The following is a 21,702-nucleotide window of genomic DNA, read 5'->3' as shown; positions in this document are numbered from 1 at the left end:
TAATGAAGGTCCTGTCCTGGGCACTGTACCGTCTGCTCCTGGTGGCGATGGGTTTGCAATCCGGGGTGAGGTTCGCAAACAAGGGTGGATCGACCTTAAGGGTCGTGAGGCTGCATATGGTGAGAGAGGGTAGGGGTCCGCCGAATTTTAAGGTTAAGCTTTGGTGGTGGCACTGGAAGTTGAGGCCAACTAGCAGGACAGCACAGAGGTGGGGGAGGATATTGAGCTGGAAGTTACTAAACTCTACGTCTTGGACGGTGACGGTCGCGATGCAGTGTCCCCGGATTTCCACAGAATGGAATCCGGAGCCCAGGGAGGTCTTCTAGGTGATGGGGTGTACCGCAAGGGAACAGCGCCTTACCATCGTGGGGTGGATGGAGCTCTCTGTGCACCCGGAGTCAAGAAGGCAGGATGTCTTGTGCCCATTTATTTTCACCGTTGTCACTGTGGTCGTGAGGCCAGGACTGGTCCAGGGTGATCGAGGCGAGCTGCGGCAGATGCTGGGAGGCCCCGGGCTGGTCAGCGGTCGTGGAGGTAGCGGCAGGTGATGAACGGCCAGATGAGCTTCCAGACGAGCATGGCCGTCCAAAATGGCGCCGAAGATGGCGGCGCCCACGGGCTGCACGTGGCCTGCAGAGAAGAAGATGGCGGTGCCCACAGGCCGCATGTGGCTTGTGAGGAGGAAAATGGTGGGGCCCCTGGGTCACACGTGGGGGGTGTAGGAACGCTGGGCCTAGAAACAGCGGCGACCGACCGGGCCAGGCATACAGAAACAAAGTGTTCCTTCATTCCGCATCCGTTGCAAGTTGCGCTCTGCGCTGGGCAGGGCTGCCTGGGGTGTTTGTTCTGCCCGCAAAAATAGCATTTGGGCACCCCGGGGTTGGCTGATTGCCGCGCGGCGCAGGCTTGGCAGTTGGCAGCTGGTGGGGCTCACGATGCCCATGAGGATGCCATACGGTCGGGGCTTACGACTGGACGTTATGGGAGGCCACTGTTAACGGGTTCGCTGGCGGACGTACGGAGACCTCATGCCCGTAACAAAGGCATCTCAGATTAAAAGTTTGGTGTGCTGGACTGCCGAAACTGCCTGGCAGTGACAGTTCCTCCCCAGGATGTGCAGGGCCATGACGCCAGAAATCGTCCATGGACTCACAGGGGAGTTGCTGTCTCGTGGACAGGAGGTGCCTGGCGTAAAGGTGATTGACTGGTCGAACGTAGTGTCCCTTCAGGAGCTCCATTGCTTTGGTGTAAGTGGGCGCATCCTGGATGAGAGGAAAATGTCAGTGCTCACCCATGAATAAAGGACTTGTAGCTTCTGTGCGTTCGAGGGTTCCGCAGCGGATGTTCGGAGGTAGCTTTCGAAGCAGGCTAGCCAGTGGTCAAAAGTGGATGTAGCGTTGGCTGCTTGAGGACTCAGCTGCAGGCGATCAGGCTTGATGCGAAGATCCATCGTTTTAAAAATCTTTGCTCAATAAATTGATGCACTGTCAATTACCACAAAGACGAGAGTAGTGGAATAATCGAGGCTTTATTGAGCAAAGATGTTGTGCCTCCTGTAGCTGCTGCCAGAATGGCTGCAACAATGGCGAGCACACACATTTATACGCCACCTACTGGGCGGAGCCAGCAGGCAGGGATTTACCCATGTACCTCGAATATATGTATCTTACCGTAATACATAGAATACAGCAAGTGGTGACTACCACATTGGGATTGTAAAGTTCTGCCAATGGAATTAGCTGTACATCATGGCTACCATCGACACCGCAAACAGCCGGCTCAAAGTGCAGAGGATCTCCAGGAAGATCGCGCATATAGACACTGACATCAAGTCGCATTCTAAGCATTGTCTGGCATCTTTGAATTTGTCTATATATAAATGTTTCTGGAACATATCTCTTCATTCACCTGAGGAAGGAGCAGTGCTCTGAAAGCTCGTGTTTGAAACAAACATGTTGGACTTTAACCTGGTGTTGCAAGACTTCTTACTGAATATCTGTAGTTACAGATTTAAATACTAGATTTGATTTGACTTAGATTACCATTTATAAGTTGATTTGAATGACTATTAAAACATTTTAAAATTTGACTTAACTAACTATTTTGGGTTGATTTGAATTACTATTTTTAATTTGATTACAATGGGATGAGAGAAGAGCTAGCTAAGGTAGACTGGGAACAAAGACTTTATGGTGAAACAGTTGAGGAACAGTGGAGAACCTTCCAAGTGATTTTTTACAGTGCTCAGCAAAAGTTTGTACCAACAAAAAGGAAGGACGGTAGAAAGAGAGAAAATCGACCGTGGATATCTAAGGAAATAAGGGAGAGTATCAAATTGAAAGAAAAAGCATACAAAGTGGCATAGATTAGTGGGAGACTAGAGGACTGGGAAATCTTTTGGAGACAACAGAAAGCTACTAAAAAAGCTATAAAGAAGAGAAAGATAGATTCTGAGAGTAAACTTGCTCAGAATATAAAAACAGATAGTAAAAGTTTCTACAAATATATAAAACAAAAAAGAGTGGCTAAGGTAAGTATTGGTCCTTTAGAGAATGAGAAGGGATGTTTTAATAATGGGAGACGAGGCAATGGCTGAGGAACTGAACAGTTTTTTGGGCCGGTCTTCACAGTGGAAGACACAAATAACATGCCAGTGACTGATAGAAATGAGGCTATGACAGGTGAGGACCTTGAGAGGATTGTTATCACTAAGGAGGTAGTGATGGGCAAGCTCATGGGGCTAAAGGTAGACAGGTCCCTTGGCCCTGATGGAATGCATCCCAGAGTGCTAAAAGAGATGGCGAGGGAAATTGCGAATGCACTAGTGATAATTTACCAAAGTTCACTGGACTCTGGGGTGGTCTCGACGGATTGGAAATTAGCAAACGTGACACCACTGTTTAAAAAGGAGGTAGGCAGAAATTGGGTAATTATAGGCCAGTTAGCTTAACTTCAGTAGTAGGGAAGATGCTGGAATCTATCATCAAGGAAGAAATAGCGAGGCATCTGGATGGAAATTGTCACATTGGGCAGACGCAGCATGGGTTCATAAAGGCAGGTCGCGCCTAACTAATTTAGTGAAATTTTTTGAGGACATTACCAGTGCGGTAGATAATGTGGAGCCAATGGATGTGGTATATTTGGATTTCCAGAAAACCTTTGACAAGGTACCACACAAAAGGTTGCTGCATGAGATAAAGATGCATGGCATTAAGTAGCATGGATAGAGGATTGGTTAATTAATAGAAAGCAAAGAGTGGGGATTAATGGGTGTTTCTCTGGTTGGCAATCAGTAGCTAGTGGTGTCCCTCAGGGATCAGTGTTGGGTTCACAATTGTTCACAATTTACACAGATGATTTGGACTTGGGGGACAAAGTGCAATGTGTCCAAGTTTGCAGACGACACTGAGATGAGTGGTAAAGCAAAAAGTGCAGAGGATACCGGAAGTCTGCAGAGGGATTTGGATAGGTTAAGTGAATGGGCTCGGGTCTGGCAGATGGAATACAATGTTGACAAATGTGAGGTTGTCCATTTTGGTAGGAATAACAGCAAAAGGGATTATTATTTGAATGATAAAATATTAAAACATGCTGCTGTGCAGAGAGACCTGGGCGTGTGAGTACATGAGTTGCAAAAAGTTGGTTTACAGGTGATTAAGAAGGCGAATGGAATTTTGTCCTTCACTGCTGGAGGGATGGAGTTTAAGACTAGGGAGGTTATGCTGCAATTGTATAAGATGTTCGTGAGGCCACACCTGGAGTATTGTGTTCAGTTTTGGTCTCCTTACCTGAGAAAGGACGTACTGGTACTGGAGGGTGTGCAGAGGAGATTCACTAGGTTAATCCCAGAGCTGAAGGGGTTGGATTACAAGGAGAGGTTGAGTAGACTGGGACTGTACTCGTTGGAATTTAGAAGGATGAGGGATTATAGAAACATATAAAATCATGAAGGGAATAGATAGGACAGATGCAGGCAGGTTATTTCCACTGGCGGGTGAAAGCAGAATAAGGGGGCATAGCCTCAAAATAAGGGGAAGTAGATTTAGGACTGAATTTAGGAGGAACCTCTTCACCCAAAGGGTTGTGAATCTATGGAATTCCTTGCCCAGTGAAGCAGTTGAGGCACCTTCATTAAATGTTTTTAAGATAAAGATAGATAGCTTTTTGAAGAATAATGGGATTAAGGGTTATGGTGTTCGGGAAGGAAAGTGGAGCTGAGTCCACAAAAGATCAGCCATGATCTCATTGAATGGCGGAACAGTCTCGAGGGGCCAGATGGCCTACTCCTGCTCCTAGTTCTTATGTTCTTATGTTCATTCACTCAAGGTTAAGACACCTGAAATGGATAAAAACTTATTGAAAAAGCATCTCTAGTTTTACATTTAAAAAGGGTGTCCACAGGGTTCTATTTTAGGCCTGTTCTTTTGTCTATTTACGTAAACAATGGGCGCGATTGAATGACCATGTTGCACCCAAAACGCAGAGTGCTGTGGCGCAACGTGCCGATAGAAGGTAGGAGACCCTGCTTGCGGGAACTACCTGGCTGCAATGCCTCGCAAGATCTAACGCGATCTCACAAGATGTGATGTAAATCCCACCCATTGAGGGCGGAAACACTTTGTGGCAAATCTGCATATTAGAGCAAGACAGCTAGCCTCATTCTAATATGCAGTTTCCAAGGCACTCGAGATGTTGGGATCCACCCCCTTTGCCTCGGAGACCTTGGGCGAGTAGCATTAAGTACCGGTCTCCTCAAACAGGGACCAGATGGAATGGCTCTTGTTGAGGCCTCCCAGTGGATCGGAGCCCCCATGTGCCTGAGGGCAGGGTGGTACTTTGGCATTGCTGGTGTAACCTGGGCACCCTGGCAGTGCCATCTGGGTGAATTCCTAACACTGGTGAGGTGTCACTGCCAGTGTTAGGAATGTGTTAGGAATTTTTTGTGCAATGGCGATCGGGCTGGGGGTGCCCTGTGCAGGTGCTGGGGGGTCTGGGGACCCCCCCCCCCATAGCGAGTTGAGACTTGGGGGAGGTCGGGGGTTGTGTCAGGGGCTGCAAAAATCTGGATGCCATTTTTAAATGGTGCTTGATCTCTCGTTCCCCAGTGCAGAAAATGGGGCTATGTGTGGCCTCAGCCATGCGTTCTCTACTGAGACTCCGATCTAACCTGAGTGCCGTTCCATAGCTTTATATTTCCCGGGGCTGCGAGCGCCAGGAAACACGCGGCTAAACGTGCTCGCTATGGTACTTGTTCCGATTTAGTTTAATCACGCTCAATATTGTTCAATCAAGAGAGCTCTTTTATTCATCTATCTGCAACTACCACAATCTTATATTCTGTAGGTCTCTACATTCCTTTTGTTTCGAACAATTTGCGACTCATTTTTACCAATGTACAACAGGCATTTTTTGTCTTCATCTTCAGTTGACCTTGACTCAAACCAAGTTTATGCTGTTTAATAGGAAAAAATCTTACTCTATCTGTCATCACAACATTTTAGCACTTTTTAACTCTGAACTTGAGCAGGTTTCCACTTCCAAATATTTTGTAATCTGGTTGGACCACGCTTTGACTTTTAATTTCCACATTGACATTTTATAAACTCAGCTTAAATCTAGACTTGGTTTTCTGTATTGCAATATGTTCTGCTTTACTTATTCTATCAGACACATCATTGTTCATATGCTGCTCACTGTTGTTTACGGTGACCTCATTTATAGAATGCCCTTCAAAGCCTTTCTTGGCAAGTTAGATATCTGCTTTTGTTCTGCAATTAGATTTGTGACTTATTCCTTTTCATATCCACCACTGTGACCTGTACTCGCTGATTAACTGACCCTTATTGCTGATTGAACGGCCTCGTTGCACCCAACTCGGGATGCGGCGAAGCCGTTAAATTTTGCGAGAAGCCTCTCGTGAGATTTACAAAGCGCCTTGTGAGATCTAACAAGATCTGGGGATGTCACGATCTGGATCTCGCCATCACTGAAAACCCGTGCCTTGGAGGCTTCTCCATGGTGCCATTTAGCACTTGCTGTGCGGAGTCTGCACGTCCTCCCCGTGTGTGCGTGGGTTTCCTCCGGGTGCTCCGGTTTCCTCCCACAGTCCAAAGATGTGCGGGTTAGGTGGATTGGCCATGCTAAATTGCCCTTAGTGTCCTAAAAAATAAGGTTAATGGGGGGGGGTTTACTGGTATAGGGTGGATACGTTGGCTTGAGTAGGGTGAACATTGCTCGGCACAACATCGAGGGCCGAAGGGCCTGTTCTGTGCTGTACTGTTCTATGTCTAAGACAAATGTGAACTAGGTGTAATGGCACCTGGGGGAGGGATCTCCCAGGCCATTGGATGCCGGCGGGTTGTCGGGCTCTGGGCATGGTGGTACCCTGGCACCTTGACATTGCCAACAGGGCACCCTGACAGGAGCAGTGCCAAGTTGGCAGTGGCAGGGTGGCACTGTAAGGTATTGGGTCCAGGAGTGCTCTGATCTTGAGGTGGGGTGGGGCAGGGGGCTCGTTGACCCTCTAACTGGGGCGTTGGGGGGTCCGGAGGCCACAGTGGGAGTCCGAGGGTGGGTCAGGAGATTGGGGCAGCTTTTTAAAATTGCACCCGGATCTCTTCCTGTGAATGATCTCATCAGTACAGGAAATGAAGGTAAGTGCTGGGGCCAAGAACGAGAGTCTTCTTAGATAGTGGGGTCATTCTCTGCACTTCACTAAACGCACCCAAAATGGGACTCTTTGTTGCCCATTAAATCACTCCTAAGGTGCCAACTCCACTAGCCTCTGTTAGTTTATTGAGCCTTTCTAGGTAAAACACCTGCCTATTTGAAAAGTTTGTCACATTTTAGTGTCTCTTTCCATAACCTGAGGTCATGTGATGTGATCAAATGGTCACTCCAGAGGGAGCTCCGTCATTGGTCATAATCCATTGCAGTTTGCGGCTGCTGGTGATTGGATCAAGGTACAAGTAAAGCTGTAGCTGACTAATTTTATCACCATAGATGCCTTTCACCAAAGGGTTAAGACTGTTGACTGAGACATGTTCTTTTCTTTCACCGTTAATTTGTACTTTATTGTTTAAATGAATTGGATTGCTGCATTATTTCTGTTGTTGCTGCATAAGCCTCTTGGCCAGGTCTTTATTGTAAATGAGAATTAGTTCTCAATTGACTTACCCGGATAAATCAAGGTTAAATAAATAGAGATAAATAAAATAAACTGGGCGGGATTTTCCCACCAGCCCGTCGTTTGTTTTCCGGCAGGCAAGGCGGATCTACCGGTCCTGCTGTTGTCAACGGGAAATCCCATTGATAGTACCCCTTGTCGCTGGGAAACCCATGCGTCAGGGTGGGACCGGAATTTCCCCCACCGACGTGAACAACCCGTAAATCCTGCCACTGAGAATGGCTGAGGTTGATTGGGAGTTGTGCAGTTTGTAAGCTGAGCAGTTTTTTTCAAAGCATCTTTTCAAATCTTTCAGAATCATTTCAAAGGCTTTCCAGACTTAATGCTGGTTCAATGGTTCTTTGTACAGTGGGAGTGTGAAAAGGGCATGAGAATAATGCAATGAGCAGATATGGGGGCATGGGAGATAGAGGGGGACCAGCCATAGCATGAGAAGCATGGGAGATATGAGGAGGTAAGGAAGATATGGGGGGCATAAATGGGTCATGGCTGAGCATAAAGAGGTGGACGTTCTAACCTGCTGTCTGTCTCCATTGCCACCTTGGTCCTGTATTCGAAGGCAGTGGGCCACACTGCACCCTGTTCTGCCTCCTCAACATGAAAATAAGGTTGGTGGGGGCCTCCTCAACAGAGATGGATTTGTATGTTGGAAATTTCCTGACTCCTGATACCCATCTCTTTGACAAAGGTCCAGCCCAATACGTCCAACCAATGTGGAACAGCAATCAGCACATATAAAAGAGTGACTAATTATGTAGCCAACACAATGGAATTCAAGTCAAAGGAACTGCTGTTCAAACCACACTGTAAATACTGTGCCAATTTCTGAAAAGGAAAGGAAATATTCAATCCCTGGAGGCAGAATAGAGAAGAGTGACAAGACTGGTCTCTGGGGTGAATTTCCAAGTGGGTTCATTTTCATGTTCATTGTAACTTTAGCAGAAGATAATGAGTTGTGGAAAGCGCAGGGCAGCACGGTAGCAAACCGGCTAGCACTGTTGCTTCACAGCTCCAGGGTCCCAGGTTCAATTCCTGGCTTGGGTCACTGTCTGTGCGGAGCCTGCACGTTCTCCCCGTGTCTGCGTGGGTTTCCTCCGGGTGCTGCGGTTTCCTCCCACAGTCCAAAGATGTGCAGGTTAAGTGCATTGGGCATGCTAAATTGCCCAAAGTGTGCAAAACTGCCCTTAGTGTTGGGTAGGGTTACTGGGTTATGGGGATGGGGTGGAGGTGTGGGTGTGGGTAGGGTGCTCTTTCCAAGAGCCAGTGCAGACTCGATGGGCCTCCTTCTGCACTGTAATTTCTATGATAAAAATTCTATGATAAAAGGCACCTAACTATTTTAACACAGCCTAACCTCAACATCAAAATTTACTTACGTTCTTTCATTTGAGGGAAATCGGATGGCTTTTACCCCTTTCTTCCATGTTAACAGTATCAACCAATCTTCCGATGCAGTAATCAGGTTTAATACCAGTTAGATATCCCTCTACAATTCCTTTTTACCAGTGACCAGGAGCAATTTGGCCAGTAAAGTTCTGTGTAAATCCATCTGATGGTAGCAGTACAAATGACTATTGCTGGTTTTGAATCGGATGCTGAATGCTGCAATGTCGGGAAGTATACTGGCAGTGCACCATATAGAGTTTCCCCCTTGTAAGTGGCTTACAGTGTAAGTATGATTTTATGAGTACAATCAGTTCAGGGATGATATCACAATTCCCTACTGATCTTCATTCTGACACTGGTGGATATGTGTCAACATCATTGAAGACTTGGAAACAGAAAATGTAAAACAGAGGGCGCGATTCTCCCAAAACGGGAGAAATCGTAAAGCTGGCGTAAAACCCGGGCGGGTTTTACGGCAGCGCGCCCCTTCCCGACCGGGGACCGATTCTGGTCCCCGGTCGGGGCTAGCAGCCCGACGCCGTAGGCTCCGGCAAGACGGGCTTAACGAAAATCGTTAAGCCCGCTTGCCGGAGTTAGCGCCGGCTGACGCGTCATATGATGTCAGCCGCGCATGCGCAGTTTGGAAGACTCCAACCCGCGCATGCGCGGGTGACGTCATCGCGTTTTTGCGCGAAACCCGCGCATGCGCGGGCCGGGTTGCCCCTCAGCCGCCCCGCGAATGGATACTGCGGGGCGGCGGAAGGACAAGTAGTGCGCGAGCATCGGGCCCCCTGCCCGCGATCGGTGCCCACCGATCGCGGGCCCATGGCACCCTTGGCACGGCCGTGGTACAGCCGTGCCAATCGGTGCCATGGTTATTAATAGCGAGTTAGTCGCGCCGTTTTTACGAACGGCAAGACCAGGTGTGTTTGCCGTTCGTAAAAACGGATTAAAGGGCTGGGACTTCGGCCCATCTAACAGCTGAGAATCGCTGCCGGCCGTAAAAAAACGGCGGCAGCGATTCGGGTCGGGACTTCGGCGGGGGGGGGGGAGAATAGCGGGAGGGCGGCAAAAATGTTGGGATGGCCCTCCCGCTATTCTCCCACCCGTCGTGGGGGGCGGAGAATTTCGCCCAGAGTGAGGGAGATATTCTTGGGACATTTGCATCCATAAGTAGTCTGACTACAGAACACCATTGGGAAATTGGTAGGAGAAGAAAGAGTCCCGTTCTTGATTCATGCAAGTTCTACAACAAACAATAACTGAAAAACTAGAACAAGGAAATTATTATTTTGATATATCATTCTTTACATCTCAACCAAGATTCAAAAACATGTACTTTATAATTTATAGCAATGTTTAACGATATAGAATAAAATAAAGGATCTTACCAGCAGGGCCTGGTGAACCAGGATCACCCCTCTGTCCAACACCAGTTTCTCCTTTTCCACCCTTAGTGCCTCTGTCACCTGCATATAAAAGAGCACCACTTGTAACAGACCAGGAATATGTGTACTTTAGTTTAAATCAACTTTTGGTGCCCTCCTTAATATAAAGACACGTTAACTAAAATATTACATTTGGTCCCAGGGTTAGGGCGAAAATTATCGCACACTCAGAAGGGTGTGTGTGGTATGCGTGCGTATGTGTGATGAGAACTTTTGCCAGATCATGATATTTCCAGGAATTACATGCACATTATCAATATTAACATTCTATCTACTTTTTTTCTGATGTTAAACCTGTTGAGGAGACATAATTGATCATTTAAATTGGTGACAGTGAAGTATCCTCTATAAGTGACTGGTGGTGAATTTGACATGAAGTTTTGCTCATGCCATTGTTCTGCAACAACCTTCAATAATGTTGCAATCTTTAATTCATCACATATGAAGTAATATGGCAACTAGTACAAATCACAACCAGTACACAAACAGTAAGGTTTTACTAGCAAGCTGCTAAAATAACAGGATAACATAATCAACCAGAATCATTTGAAAATGTGCGTGTGGATTATGATGTCTTACATTTTGCCATTCTATGGTGTAACCGCTGTTCTGCCTTGATATTTGAAATAATTAACATGTATTATTATTATGTTAGGATTACTAGGTTGTCTATTGAAAGGGTCACTGACCACATCATCTGACCAATTTTAAAATAAGTGAATAAATGAATCAGAACTTGTGTCTCAAATTTGAAACCACCAGATGATTTTTATCCTAATATACTTAAGAAGAGTTTTAAAATAATCAGAAAATTCATACCTTTTGGACCCATTGGCCCACCAGGTCCTTCGGAGCCATGTTGTCCAGATGGTCCAGGTTCTCCCGGGATACCTGGCCTCCCAGGGAAACCATCCATCCCTGGTGGGCCAGGAGGCCCTGGCTTCCCAGGTGGTGCTTTCACAGATGTTGGTTGAAACTGAGACATGAGGTAGGACAGCCGCACTGAAAATAAATATTACAAAGCCCTTATTTTACTCATTGTAAAAAAAAGTCCAGTCACAATATCTTGGAGGTTACCACTAGGTTCGATTAAATTGGAATCCAGAGAATCTGTCGAGTGTAGAATTAGTCCATTCAGCCCATCAAATCTGCATTGACCCTTTCTCTGAAAGAGCACCCTAACTAAGCCCACTCCTCTGTCCCATCCCCATAACTCCACCTAACCTGCACATCTTTGATGGGAGTCACTATTTTCTACCCATTTGGAATTGTCCAAATGCATTGCACTTAAAGTAATCAGAGAAAGAAATATTTTCACCTCATTTCTAAAGGATAGGCTGAAACTTTGGCCCCAAGACTGTGCTATTACAGAAGTGCAGTAGAGAGAATATAGAAATGTGAAGTGCAACTTACCATCAAGTTGCTTCGACAGCTCTTCCCGTATAAGTCTTCTCAGTTGCTCAGAGGATGGTGGTTCACCCTAGGGAAAGTAACGCCAAGTGCGCATGTGTCAATGTATGAGGGGTAATTTTACCAAACTCCGCTCCTGAAAGGGAACATTACCTCCAGACAGTACATAGCAAGTGTCTAGGCTAGCAATTTTAAATGGATAGAAAATATAAATGCAGATTCCCACTATATTTTTCTGGTCAGGGTTATGATTTCAAAATATTATTCCTGATTTTATAGAATTAGTTTCCTTGATGGCACAGTTTACCGTTGCTTTAATGGCACATTTCTTCTGAGTCATGGTTGACCATTAGCTTTGAGGCAGAAAAAAATCAGACTGGCTGTGCTGCCAGGGACCAAGGAATCCTGGGCCCTTGAGGATAGATTATCCAAGATGTCTTTACTAGTTTTTGCATTTGCATGTATTTGCATTTTACTTAATAAATTTTGTCTAATTCACAAATAATAGTCGTCCATATCTTGTAGGTAAAGCACAATTGAGGAAACCTAATGTTAGATACTGAAAAAATTTGGAACTTAAGACTTTTTTTTTTAATTAGAAGGGTTTTATATCTCAAAATCCTAAACTTTACAATTCGTAACTTGGTGTGATATCAGTATTCAGGTGCTTACTCTTTCTCCAGCTATACCAGGAGGACCTAATTGTCCTGGTGATCCAACTGAACCTCTTTCTCCTGGAGGCCCCACTGGACCCATTATCCCAGTGTGTCCTTTTATACCGGGAAGCCCTGGATCACCAGATTGTCCTTTTTCTCCCGGGATTCCTTTTTCACCTTTGATGCCTCGATCGCCCTGCCCAAAAGAAAAACAAATTGAACCTTGGAAATAAAAGAATTAAAAAACAGAATACTTAATAAAATTTGTTGTTGCACTTTTTCTCATTTAACCCTATCTTTTTTCTACTCCATCAAATCATTGACTATGCGGTAACGGCATAATGGTTTGGTCACTGGAATCATGGACAAGGTTGGAAGATTTCCTCTGATCACTTCTTCTAATAAAATAATAAACCTATTTATTAGGTTTTACTAAAAAGGGGCAGCACGGTAGCATGGTGGCTAGCATAAATGCTTCACAGCTCCAGGGTCCCAGGTTCGATTCCCGGCAGGGTTACTGTCTGTGCGGAGTCTGCACGTCCTCCCCGTGTCTGCGTGGGTTTCCTCCGGGTGCTCCGGTTTCCTCCCACAGTCCAAAGATGTGCGGGTTAGGTGGATTGGCTATGCTAAATTGCCCTTAGTGTCCTAAAAAATAAGGTTAATGGGGGGGGGGGGGGTGTTGGGTTACTGGTATAGGGTGGATTCGTTGACTTGAGTAGGGTGATCATTGCTCGGCACAACATCGAGGGCCGAAGGGCCTGTTCTGTGCTGTACTGTTCTATGTTCTATGTTCTATATTTCGCTGGAAATAGAAATAGATTATAGGAAATATTCACGTTATGAAACACAGCAACTGAACATTTTTGCAGCTAACGACAAAAAGGACATAAATCTTCCAAAAGTTCTATGTCTATTCAAAATATTTCTCATGGTGTTATTTATTTTCCTTTCTTTTGGCACAATTATTCTCTGAATTTCAATCAAAGATCAAACAAATTTGTGTTTATAATGGTACCTTGTTCCAATGATATGCCATCACAACAATTAAATTATTTTTGAGGAACTATCACTGTTGTCATGTATGCCATCCACATGAACAGCAAGATCCCACAAATGACAAGCAAGGTCATTAATCTATTTCTAGTGGTGTTGGTTGAAGGAGGAATATTGGCTAGGATGCCAAGCTAACCATAGATGGAATCCTGGCCATCAACCAGGTTAACACCCGGTTAAGGTGAAGCACAGAAAACTCTAGTATGGAGGGTTGCACACGCCTTACAAAACCATTTGATTCATTTCAGTGGAGGAAAATTGCTGAGTTCTGCTCACAGCTTGAATTCATTCTTGCAGTTTTTCTCTTCTGTATTCCATTTGGATAATGTTTAACAACCTGCAATTGGTATTTACTAAAACCCACCCCACATTCCTAATAAAGGCCATAACTTCCTCAGATTGGCAATCACCGGCGGGTTGCCACTGTCGATGGACTTACCCAGGCTGGAATTCCAAAGCCCGTGGCTCGCCCAACCTTCCTTACTCAGGAAGTTAGTTCTTGACTACATCGGTGTGGAGTAATTGCGGCGCAGAGAGGTAGGAGATGCACTCGTTTTACAGCACTAGCTGCCATAAAGAAGGTATTGAAAGGGACAATTAGAAGGAAAATAGTTCAGACAACAGGTGAGATAGGGGATAGGTTTGTAGGTCGAGTCAGACAGGAGAAGTGGGGGTGGAGGGTTGGGTGGTGGAGGGTCAGGCCAAAGAGGAACGTGAGTAATGTCAGACTGGAGAGAGTGGGGGCAAGTCGGACCGGAGTTGTTGGGGGGTGGGGGGGGGGGGGGGGGGAGCGGGGCTGGGTTGGTTAAGTCGGACCTGGGGATGGGTGGAGGGAGTTGGTTTGGTGTGGTCTGACTGAATGGGGGCATTGGATTGCACTGAAGCAGGGGGGGGGGGGGTCAAGTCGAACCGGAGAGGTGGTGAGGGAGTGGTCTGGAGGTGGGGTGTTGGATCGGAGGTGAGGTTGGTGTTCTGGGTGCTCTGGGTCATCATACCTGTGCCGGGTGTTCCCTTGTGAGGCTAAGCTGAGTTTTTAAAATGTTACTCTGGAGTTAGAAGTGATATTTTTTCTGTCTAATGCTTGAAGAGTAACTATCAGGGTAAAAATGGTCGAAACATCCAAGGTTAGTCATTTAAATTGCTTCTGTCTGATGGTTCCCATCCCATGCAATTGTGCAGAAGAAGTTAGCGCTTCTGGGCAATTGTTGGGTAATTATTGTGATAATCTCCTGGAGGGATTCCCCAGCACACCATTTGGGTACCCCCAAAATGTGATGCTGGTGAACCAGGAAGTTATGGGACACTAATACACTGCATACTTATGTCCTTTTAAAACTGAATTTGATGTCGTCTTGATGGCTTCGTGAACAAATATATTAACCATCGCAGTACAAGCCACATTACCAAACAAATTCCAGATTTGATCTGAGGTGTGTGATGATTTCACCAGGGAAACGATATTTGCCCTCAGGAGCAATGGACATAGCTTAACGATGAAATGAATAACACTGCACATTCAGTTGGACCCTTTTACATTGGACCTGTATCTTGTTTGATGGATCGGAGATCAGTTTATTTAGCTTTCTGCTTGTTTTGACAGTATCAGTGATATTAAAATTGTCTTCATCATTCCATCACTTACCCTCTCTCCTTTGGGCCCCTGAGCACCTGATTTGCCTGGAGATCCCTGCACAGAAGAGCAAAGGCAGTCTTCAAACTATTGCATTTCGAACATAACGAGGAGATGTATCCTGTGGTTCTATTTAGATTAAGAGCAACAATGGCTACGAACCAGATGGTTACTATTAGAAGAATGTGAAGATAGATATAGTTACTTACGGTTTTTCCTGGGTTCCCCGTCTCTCCTGGCTGTCCCTGTTCATGAAGAAAGGAAGATGATAAACACTAGCTTGCAAGAAGAGGCAAAGTGAGACAAGTTCATGGAAGGTTATAGACAAGTAGCAACATCTGAAAACGAATAGTTTTTTGATCTGAACAAAAAGCATTGCACTAATATAAAAGGAATTAGAACATATTCATTTTGCACTGAGGGATCTGGAAATGTAATTTGAATGATTCTATCAGCTTGCTGGATCTGGGACTGGATTCTCCATTCTGAAGTCTAAGTGCTGATGCCAACAGGGGATCCATGGAGTTCCCTGAGCATATTAATCCATAGGGTACTAATTAATAGTGTTCCTGTATGACCCACCAACAATATGGACACATAATCTTTATTCTAGGATTTGAGGGGGACAAAATTATGAGGGGCCTAGATTGGTTGGGCTGGACCCCAAGCTAAGGAGCCATTTACCAGGCAGTATATATTTAAGGTGATTGATAGAAGAATTACAGTGCCAACTACTCAAGTTGATGGTTGAGACAGAAACGTTCAACTCATTTAGGAGGTATCTGGATCTGTACCTGAACTGCTGCAACCTGTAAGGTGCTGGAAAGTGATATTAAAATGAATGGCCTCTTTCTGTGCCGTAACTTTTCTAATGTTTTATGATTTGGAAAACAGCCCTGCCAAGAAATCAGAATTGAGAAAACACTGCTGGCCTGCTGCAGGCTGAGGGTTGTCTCTTCTATCCTTTTATGTTGCTTTTAAACAGAAAGTTTGTCTTTCCTTATATTTAAAAATAAAAATTACTCCTCTGTTGTGAGAAAAACAAATGCTTACTTGTGATCCTGGTATACCCTGGGGTCCTGGAAAACCTGGCTCTCCATTTGTTCCTTTAGAACCCTTTGATCCCTAAAATTCAAACAAGCTCAGGTGAAAAATAGTCTATTCCCTCAAATCTAGAAAATAATACAAAGTGCATAAATCAACTCATAGTCTGTCGAAGAATGATGATATTTTTAGTGGGATGTAATCCTTTTTGAAGAAATGTTCCCAACCAAAAATTAGTAATGTTCTTTGAAACTCGAATGATGACAGGACACTGACATTGACAAATCTTGGCCTCACCACTTCAAGGATGCAGAAATATTTGCTTTTAGTCACGTCCCAATTTTTTTTCCTCTTTTCCACAGATGGTAAGGTCTTCTGTTCACCTCACAAAATTTCTGTGAGTGTTGACAAGATATGCATTTGAAAGATATCAACATTGAAGGTGACCCTCTTCCCGCCTAATATTGACACAGATGCACATTTTTCAAAAGATGTGGTAACTCCACATCTTCCTCTTTATCGTCCAATGGCAGTTCGAGCAATTAGAACAGGCTAACTAATTGCCCAGATTTACAGATCATTCCTGCCGTATCTCTGAGTTTTCACTAAGTTGTCAAGCAAACAATCACAAGAATTTTAAATGTGGTGGACTAACAATAGTACTGCTCAAAATAATACAAACAAGGGATACTTGGCTTAATACGCAGCCTCCTGATACAGAAGCATATACAGTATTGAACAATGTAGCACAAGACTCTTTTTGAACCGCATCACTACAAGAAACATACCAAGTCTCCACACTCTATTGAGTGTCAGTGGAGGAACTACTATAAAACTGCAGTTATATTGTATTATGTCCTCCACTTGTGCAGCATGATGAGACTATGGTGTGGTGTCACCAGGCTGTGTGCTGGAAAGACAGTATTTTCCTCCAGTTCCTGGACAAGAGCTTTCCCCACAAAGGTGGCCACAAGAAGTGACATGACAGACAAATTAGGAATTCATGCAATGAGGGTAAATTGTGCCTCCTGGTCAGACTACGTAAACAGAGTACTGAGTCCTGCTGGAAGAGAAGTCCACTTTGTGAGTGAGGAGCCTGACGTGGAAAGTGAACGATTTGCCTTGTGCAGAACTGTTTGTGAAGTTAGGCTCAAGGAAGAGCCAGGTGTTCATTTCCTTTTTCTGTTTAAGTGGGCGTCTGAATATCTACAAATAAACATTCACCTTGACTTTATAGAACATAGAACATAGAACAGTACAGCACAGAACAGGCCCTTCGGCCCTCAATGTTGTGCCGAGCCATGATCACCCTACTCAAACCCACGTATCCACCCTATACCCGTAACCCAACAACCCCCCCTTAACCTTACTTTTATTAGGACACTACGGGCAATTTAGCATGGCCAATCCACCTAACCTGCACATCTTTGGACTGTGGGAGGAAACCGGAGCACCCGGAGGAAACCCACGCAAACAGGGGGAGGACGTGCAGACTCCACACAGACAGTGACCCAGCCGGGAATCGAACCTGGGACCCTGGAGCTGTGAAGCATTTATGCTAACCACCATGCTACCCTGCTGCCCCTAATATTCTTTGTTGTATCTGGACAACTGTAAGTTATTGAACCGAAAGCTCCACCCCACTTGTCATAATTCCCAACCCTTGGCGACCCCACAATACTTTGACATGTGACAACATGGACAATGCTAACTCAGTAGAGTTTTGAACAGGAATTGAACTGACATCTATGAGAAATGACCCTGAATGTGGGATATAACAACACAAATTAGGAGTAGGTCATTTGGCCGATCAAGCCTTCTCTGCCTTTCAATTCAATCACGGCTTATCTGATTGTGGTCTCAACCCCACTTTCCTACCCCCGGCACAGTAGCACAGTGGTAAGCACTGTTGCTTCACAGCGCCAGGGTGCCAGGTTCGATTCTTGGCTTGGGTCACAGTACGGAGTCTGCACGTTCCCTCCGGGTGCTCCGGTTTCCTCCCACAAGTCCCAAAAGATGTGCTGTTAGGTAATTTGGACATTCTGAATTAGCCCTCTGTGTACCTGAACAGACGCCAGAATGTTGTGGATAGGGGCTTTCCACAGTAACTTGATTGCAGTGTCAATGTAAGCCTACTTGTGACAATAATACAGATTATTATTATACCCTATGACTACTCCCTGTTTCTCAATTAAGAATCTACCTAACTTAGTCTTAAAAACATTGAATGACCCTGACTCCACTGGTCTCTGGGGAAGAGAATTCCACAAAACCTTGACCCTCTTGAGAGAAAATAAAATTCTCCTCATCTCCATCTTAAATGATGCCCGAAGAATGCAATAGTTGTGAGAGAGGACCTCTAAACGATAAGGAAAACACTGTATCCCAAAAAAATGTGATGCAATTCACTTATATTAGCGAGATAGTCGAGAGAAACAACAAATAATGTGTGATATCCAGAGAATGTCTAATAGCTGAGGAAGATAGAAGCTATTGATAGAGTGCTGTAGTGAGTTAGCTGAGAGAGTTGAAACTGAACAGCTGATCCCACAAATTGTAAGACAGATATCTTGATTATGTAATACAACCACAAGCAGAGATAAACTACAACTGAGGTCAATAACCTGTTACGATGGCTTTGATTAGGGGACTAATGTCGGCCAGGGCACCAGCAGAATATCCATCTGCACTTTAAGTAATGCCTCGTATACTTTTATATCCAGCTGAACAATGAAATGAAATGAAATGAAAATTGCTTATTGTCACGAGTAGGCTTCAATGAAGTTACTGTGAAAAGCCCCTAGTCGCCACATTCCGGCGCCTGTCCGGGGAGGCTGGTACGGGAATCGAACCGTGCTGCTGGCCTGCTTGGTCTGCTTTAAAAGCCAGCGATTTAGCCAACCAGGCTACAGTTTAATGTCTCAATAACATAATAAACTAATTCATAGAATCATAGAATTCCTACAGTGCAGAAGGGGGCCATTTGGTCCATTGAATCTGCAGAAACCCTCTTAAAGAGTGCTCTAACCAGGTTCTCACCCTATGCCTGCAATTCCGTAACGCCACCTAACCTAACCTGCACAACCTGGACATTAAGGACAATTTAGCATGGCCAATCCACCGAACCTGCACATCTTTGGACTGTGGGAGGAAACCGGAGCACCCGGAGGAAACCCACCCAGACACAGGGAGAACACACAATCTATACACAGACAGTCACCCAAGTCCGAAATTCAACTCAGGTTCCTGGCACTTTGAGGCAGCAGTGCTAACCACTGTGCCAGCGGGTCACCCTGCGCGGGGCAAGTCTGCACTGTTTGAATCCAACCAGTATATCTTAAAAGTAAGGTGCCTATTGACAGGAGCAGGTGCTGGAATAACTATTTCTTCCCCTCAAAATAAGTGGCTTCAGCGTCCATAGATCGTGGTCAGTCAAATTTTCTGTTTAGGCACAGCTGTTGTAAGGCAAATCCTGTACCAGTGTAACAAAATATAATGAAAATTAACTATAAGTTTTACCTGGAGACCTGGGATACCAGACTTTCCTTCGGGTCCAGGCGGACCGCTTTTACCCTATAAACACAATGACATAGGTAATGAGGGCAGTGTCTTATACAATGACAGACAGTCCTTGACAGTGTTTTTTTATGTCCCGAAGGTCATCTAGTCCTGCCCCAATCTCTCCTTGGTTCCTGTGGCCTGAAACATTCCTTTTAATTTCAAGCAACTAACATCCTTAAACTCTCTTTCGACAATAGTTGAATTATATATTTTATCCAGCCTCTGAAACACATTTCTTCTAATTTCCATTAATTATTTCCGATCATCTGAAGTTAGTCTTATCGTCATCACATTAGCTTGTGAAAAAAAGTTTCACTTGTTCTCCTGTAAACCTTCATGATCGTGACGTTCTCTATCAAACCAAGCAGATTACACGGTGTCATTTTGTTTGACACCCACTGAAGAAAGCGATTTGGTCCATGACATCCAGGTTGGTGTTAGCTCTTTTCTCCCGTCCTTTTAAAATTATCATCTGTCCAATAGCTAATCCCGGAAAAATGTACCACGCGCTATTAGCCCGTTAGGCTTCCTGCAAATGTAGATGGTGGGCCAACTCAGTCACTGGACTTTTAATTATTATGAAGCGAGACCTCTGCCCCTCCTCCAGAGGTCGTTCCATCTCTTAGAGCTGCTGACCCAATTCCAAGCTGGCAGCTCTGCGGCATTGGCAGTGCCATAGGTGACTTAGCCAATGTTGAAACTACAGCTAGGCCAATGAGCACGTGATTAGCGATGAACCTGGACCACTGGGGATCTCCGCCAGACCCCAGTGAGGGGAGCATATTGGACAGCTTTAGGGAGAGGGGTAGTCTCTGATTGACACTAGGGAACTTGATAAAAGGCACCCCCTTCCTTTTACTATTAATCAGCCCTTAGGGACAAATCTACTGGTCTACACGTTGGGTGCAGGCCAAATAAAAACTGAGGGGTGGTGGGACGAGGTCTTTGAATGAGCATTAATTGCCCATTCAAGGACCTCAGTTGGGACATAAGGTCGCCTACCCAATGTCCTTGGCAGCCGCTCGTAAAATTGTGGTGGGACAGCCAAGCTGGTGGAGGTCATACCACCTATTTTATGGCTCCATCTAATTTCTTTCCTGCCTCTGGGTGGCCTGTAAAATTCAGCCCATTGCGTCAAAAATGTTTATTCTAATTCTCCCTTTGTTTTTTTTTTACATTATCCTGACTCTACAATCCCCCCTCCCCCACCCCCCACCATAATTAGAAAAAAATCAGGTAGATTTTGATATTCTGAAAAAGTGAAGCATGTGTGACTGCACATCAACAGCCCATTTCACATCTCTTATTTTGGTTGACCTCAATAGAAATAAGGATGAGAAGATATGTAAGTGGGCTTCTGATTTACTATCGTCATTTTACACTATTGCACAGCCAATGTCCAACTAAGTCAAGATTTACCCTCCCAAGGCCAAATATGTCACCGACACTCACTGGAGTTATGCCACAATACCCCAAGAGGGAAACCAGGCCAGTGATTAAGAAAACTGCACATGTGGAGTTTCTGTTCGGCTTGTAAGAGCCCAGAAATTACTGAGAAGAATGATGGATTGTGAAAAGCTATTGGGGGAACACATGCTGGTTTAATTAAGAGTTTGCTGTTTTCAGCCAGCTGGACTGGACTGCGAACTGTATCTCTCATGCAACATGCCAGCCAGTGAAGTGGGAGAAAGGTTAATCCAGTTGAAGCAGCTAAGCATCAGAAGTAGCACTGGAGGACAAAGACAGATTTTGTTCAGCACAATCTCCGTATGTTTTGGGTGTAATATAGTGAGGAAACTACGTATGTAGATGTGCAAGGAGATTTACAACATTTACAAAGCATTTAGATGAGCGCTTGAAACATCATAGAGATTACAAGGCTATCAACCAAGTGCAAGAAAATGGAATTAGAATAGATAGGTGCTTAGCTGCCAGTGCTCACACAATGGGCCAAAGGACCTCTTTTTGTGCTGTAAACCTCTATGACTCCATGGAAGCTTTGTTGCAAAGACCTAAGGAAAGACAGCACAGAATGCAAGGGACTGAGGCATATTTAAAAGATTTTGAATCAGCACTTTCACATCCAGTGTGTTGGTTAATTTCAATCACAACCAGCCGTAAGGAGGTTCAAAGGATGTAGACAGAAGGCAGTGGCTTCCTCAGTGATCTGAACTGGCCGTCACATGCATGTATTTTACCTGATCGCCTCTGAAACCGGGTGGACCCTGAGGTCCTGGAGGTCCTTGTTCACCCTAAAAAGGTAAACAGTGATCCATAATAAAACAGATATAAGCAAGCAGGTACAGCAGTAGAATAAATATGAGCTTG

The 21,702-nt window shown here is 44.9% G+C and overlaps 1 protein-coding gene across 1 annotated transcript in view; it reads right to left on the bottom strand.

Annotated features, from left to right (window-relative positions):
* Positions 1-21,702, bottom strand: part of col22a1 (collagen, type XXII, alpha 1) — a 375,895-nt gene that overhangs the window by 6,436 nt on the left and 347,757 nt on the right. Inside the window, exons 52-60 of the mRNA XM_038808788.1 lie at positions 21,573-21,626; positions 19,333-19,386; positions 15,823-15,894; positions 14,979-15,014; positions 14,782-14,826; positions 12,103-12,282; positions 11,434-11,500; positions 10,840-11,022; positions 9,964-10,041 (exon numbers count right to left, since the gene is read on the bottom strand). Of these exons, the coding sequence (XP_038664716.1) occupies positions 9,964-10,041; positions 10,840-11,022; positions 11,434-11,500; positions 12,103-12,282; positions 14,782-14,826; positions 14,979-15,014; positions 15,823-15,894; positions 19,333-19,386; positions 21,573-21,626 (769 nt within the window). The remainder of the gene's footprint in view (positions 1-9,963; positions 10,042-10,839; positions 11,023-11,433; positions 11,501-12,102; positions 12,283-14,781; positions 14,827-14,978; positions 15,015-15,822; positions 15,895-19,332; positions 19,387-21,572; positions 21,627-21,702) is intronic.

The sequence above is a fragment of the Scyliorhinus canicula genome, chromosome 10 (assembly GCF_902713615.1).
Source record: "Scyliorhinus canicula chromosome 10, sScyCan1.1, whole genome shotgun sequence".
In the NCBI taxonomy this organism is placed as follows: Eukaryota; Metazoa; Chordata; class Chondrichthyes; order Carcharhiniformes; family Scyliorhinidae; genus Scyliorhinus; species Scyliorhinus canicula.
This window is presented reverse-complemented; position numbering and strand designations above follow the sequence as displayed.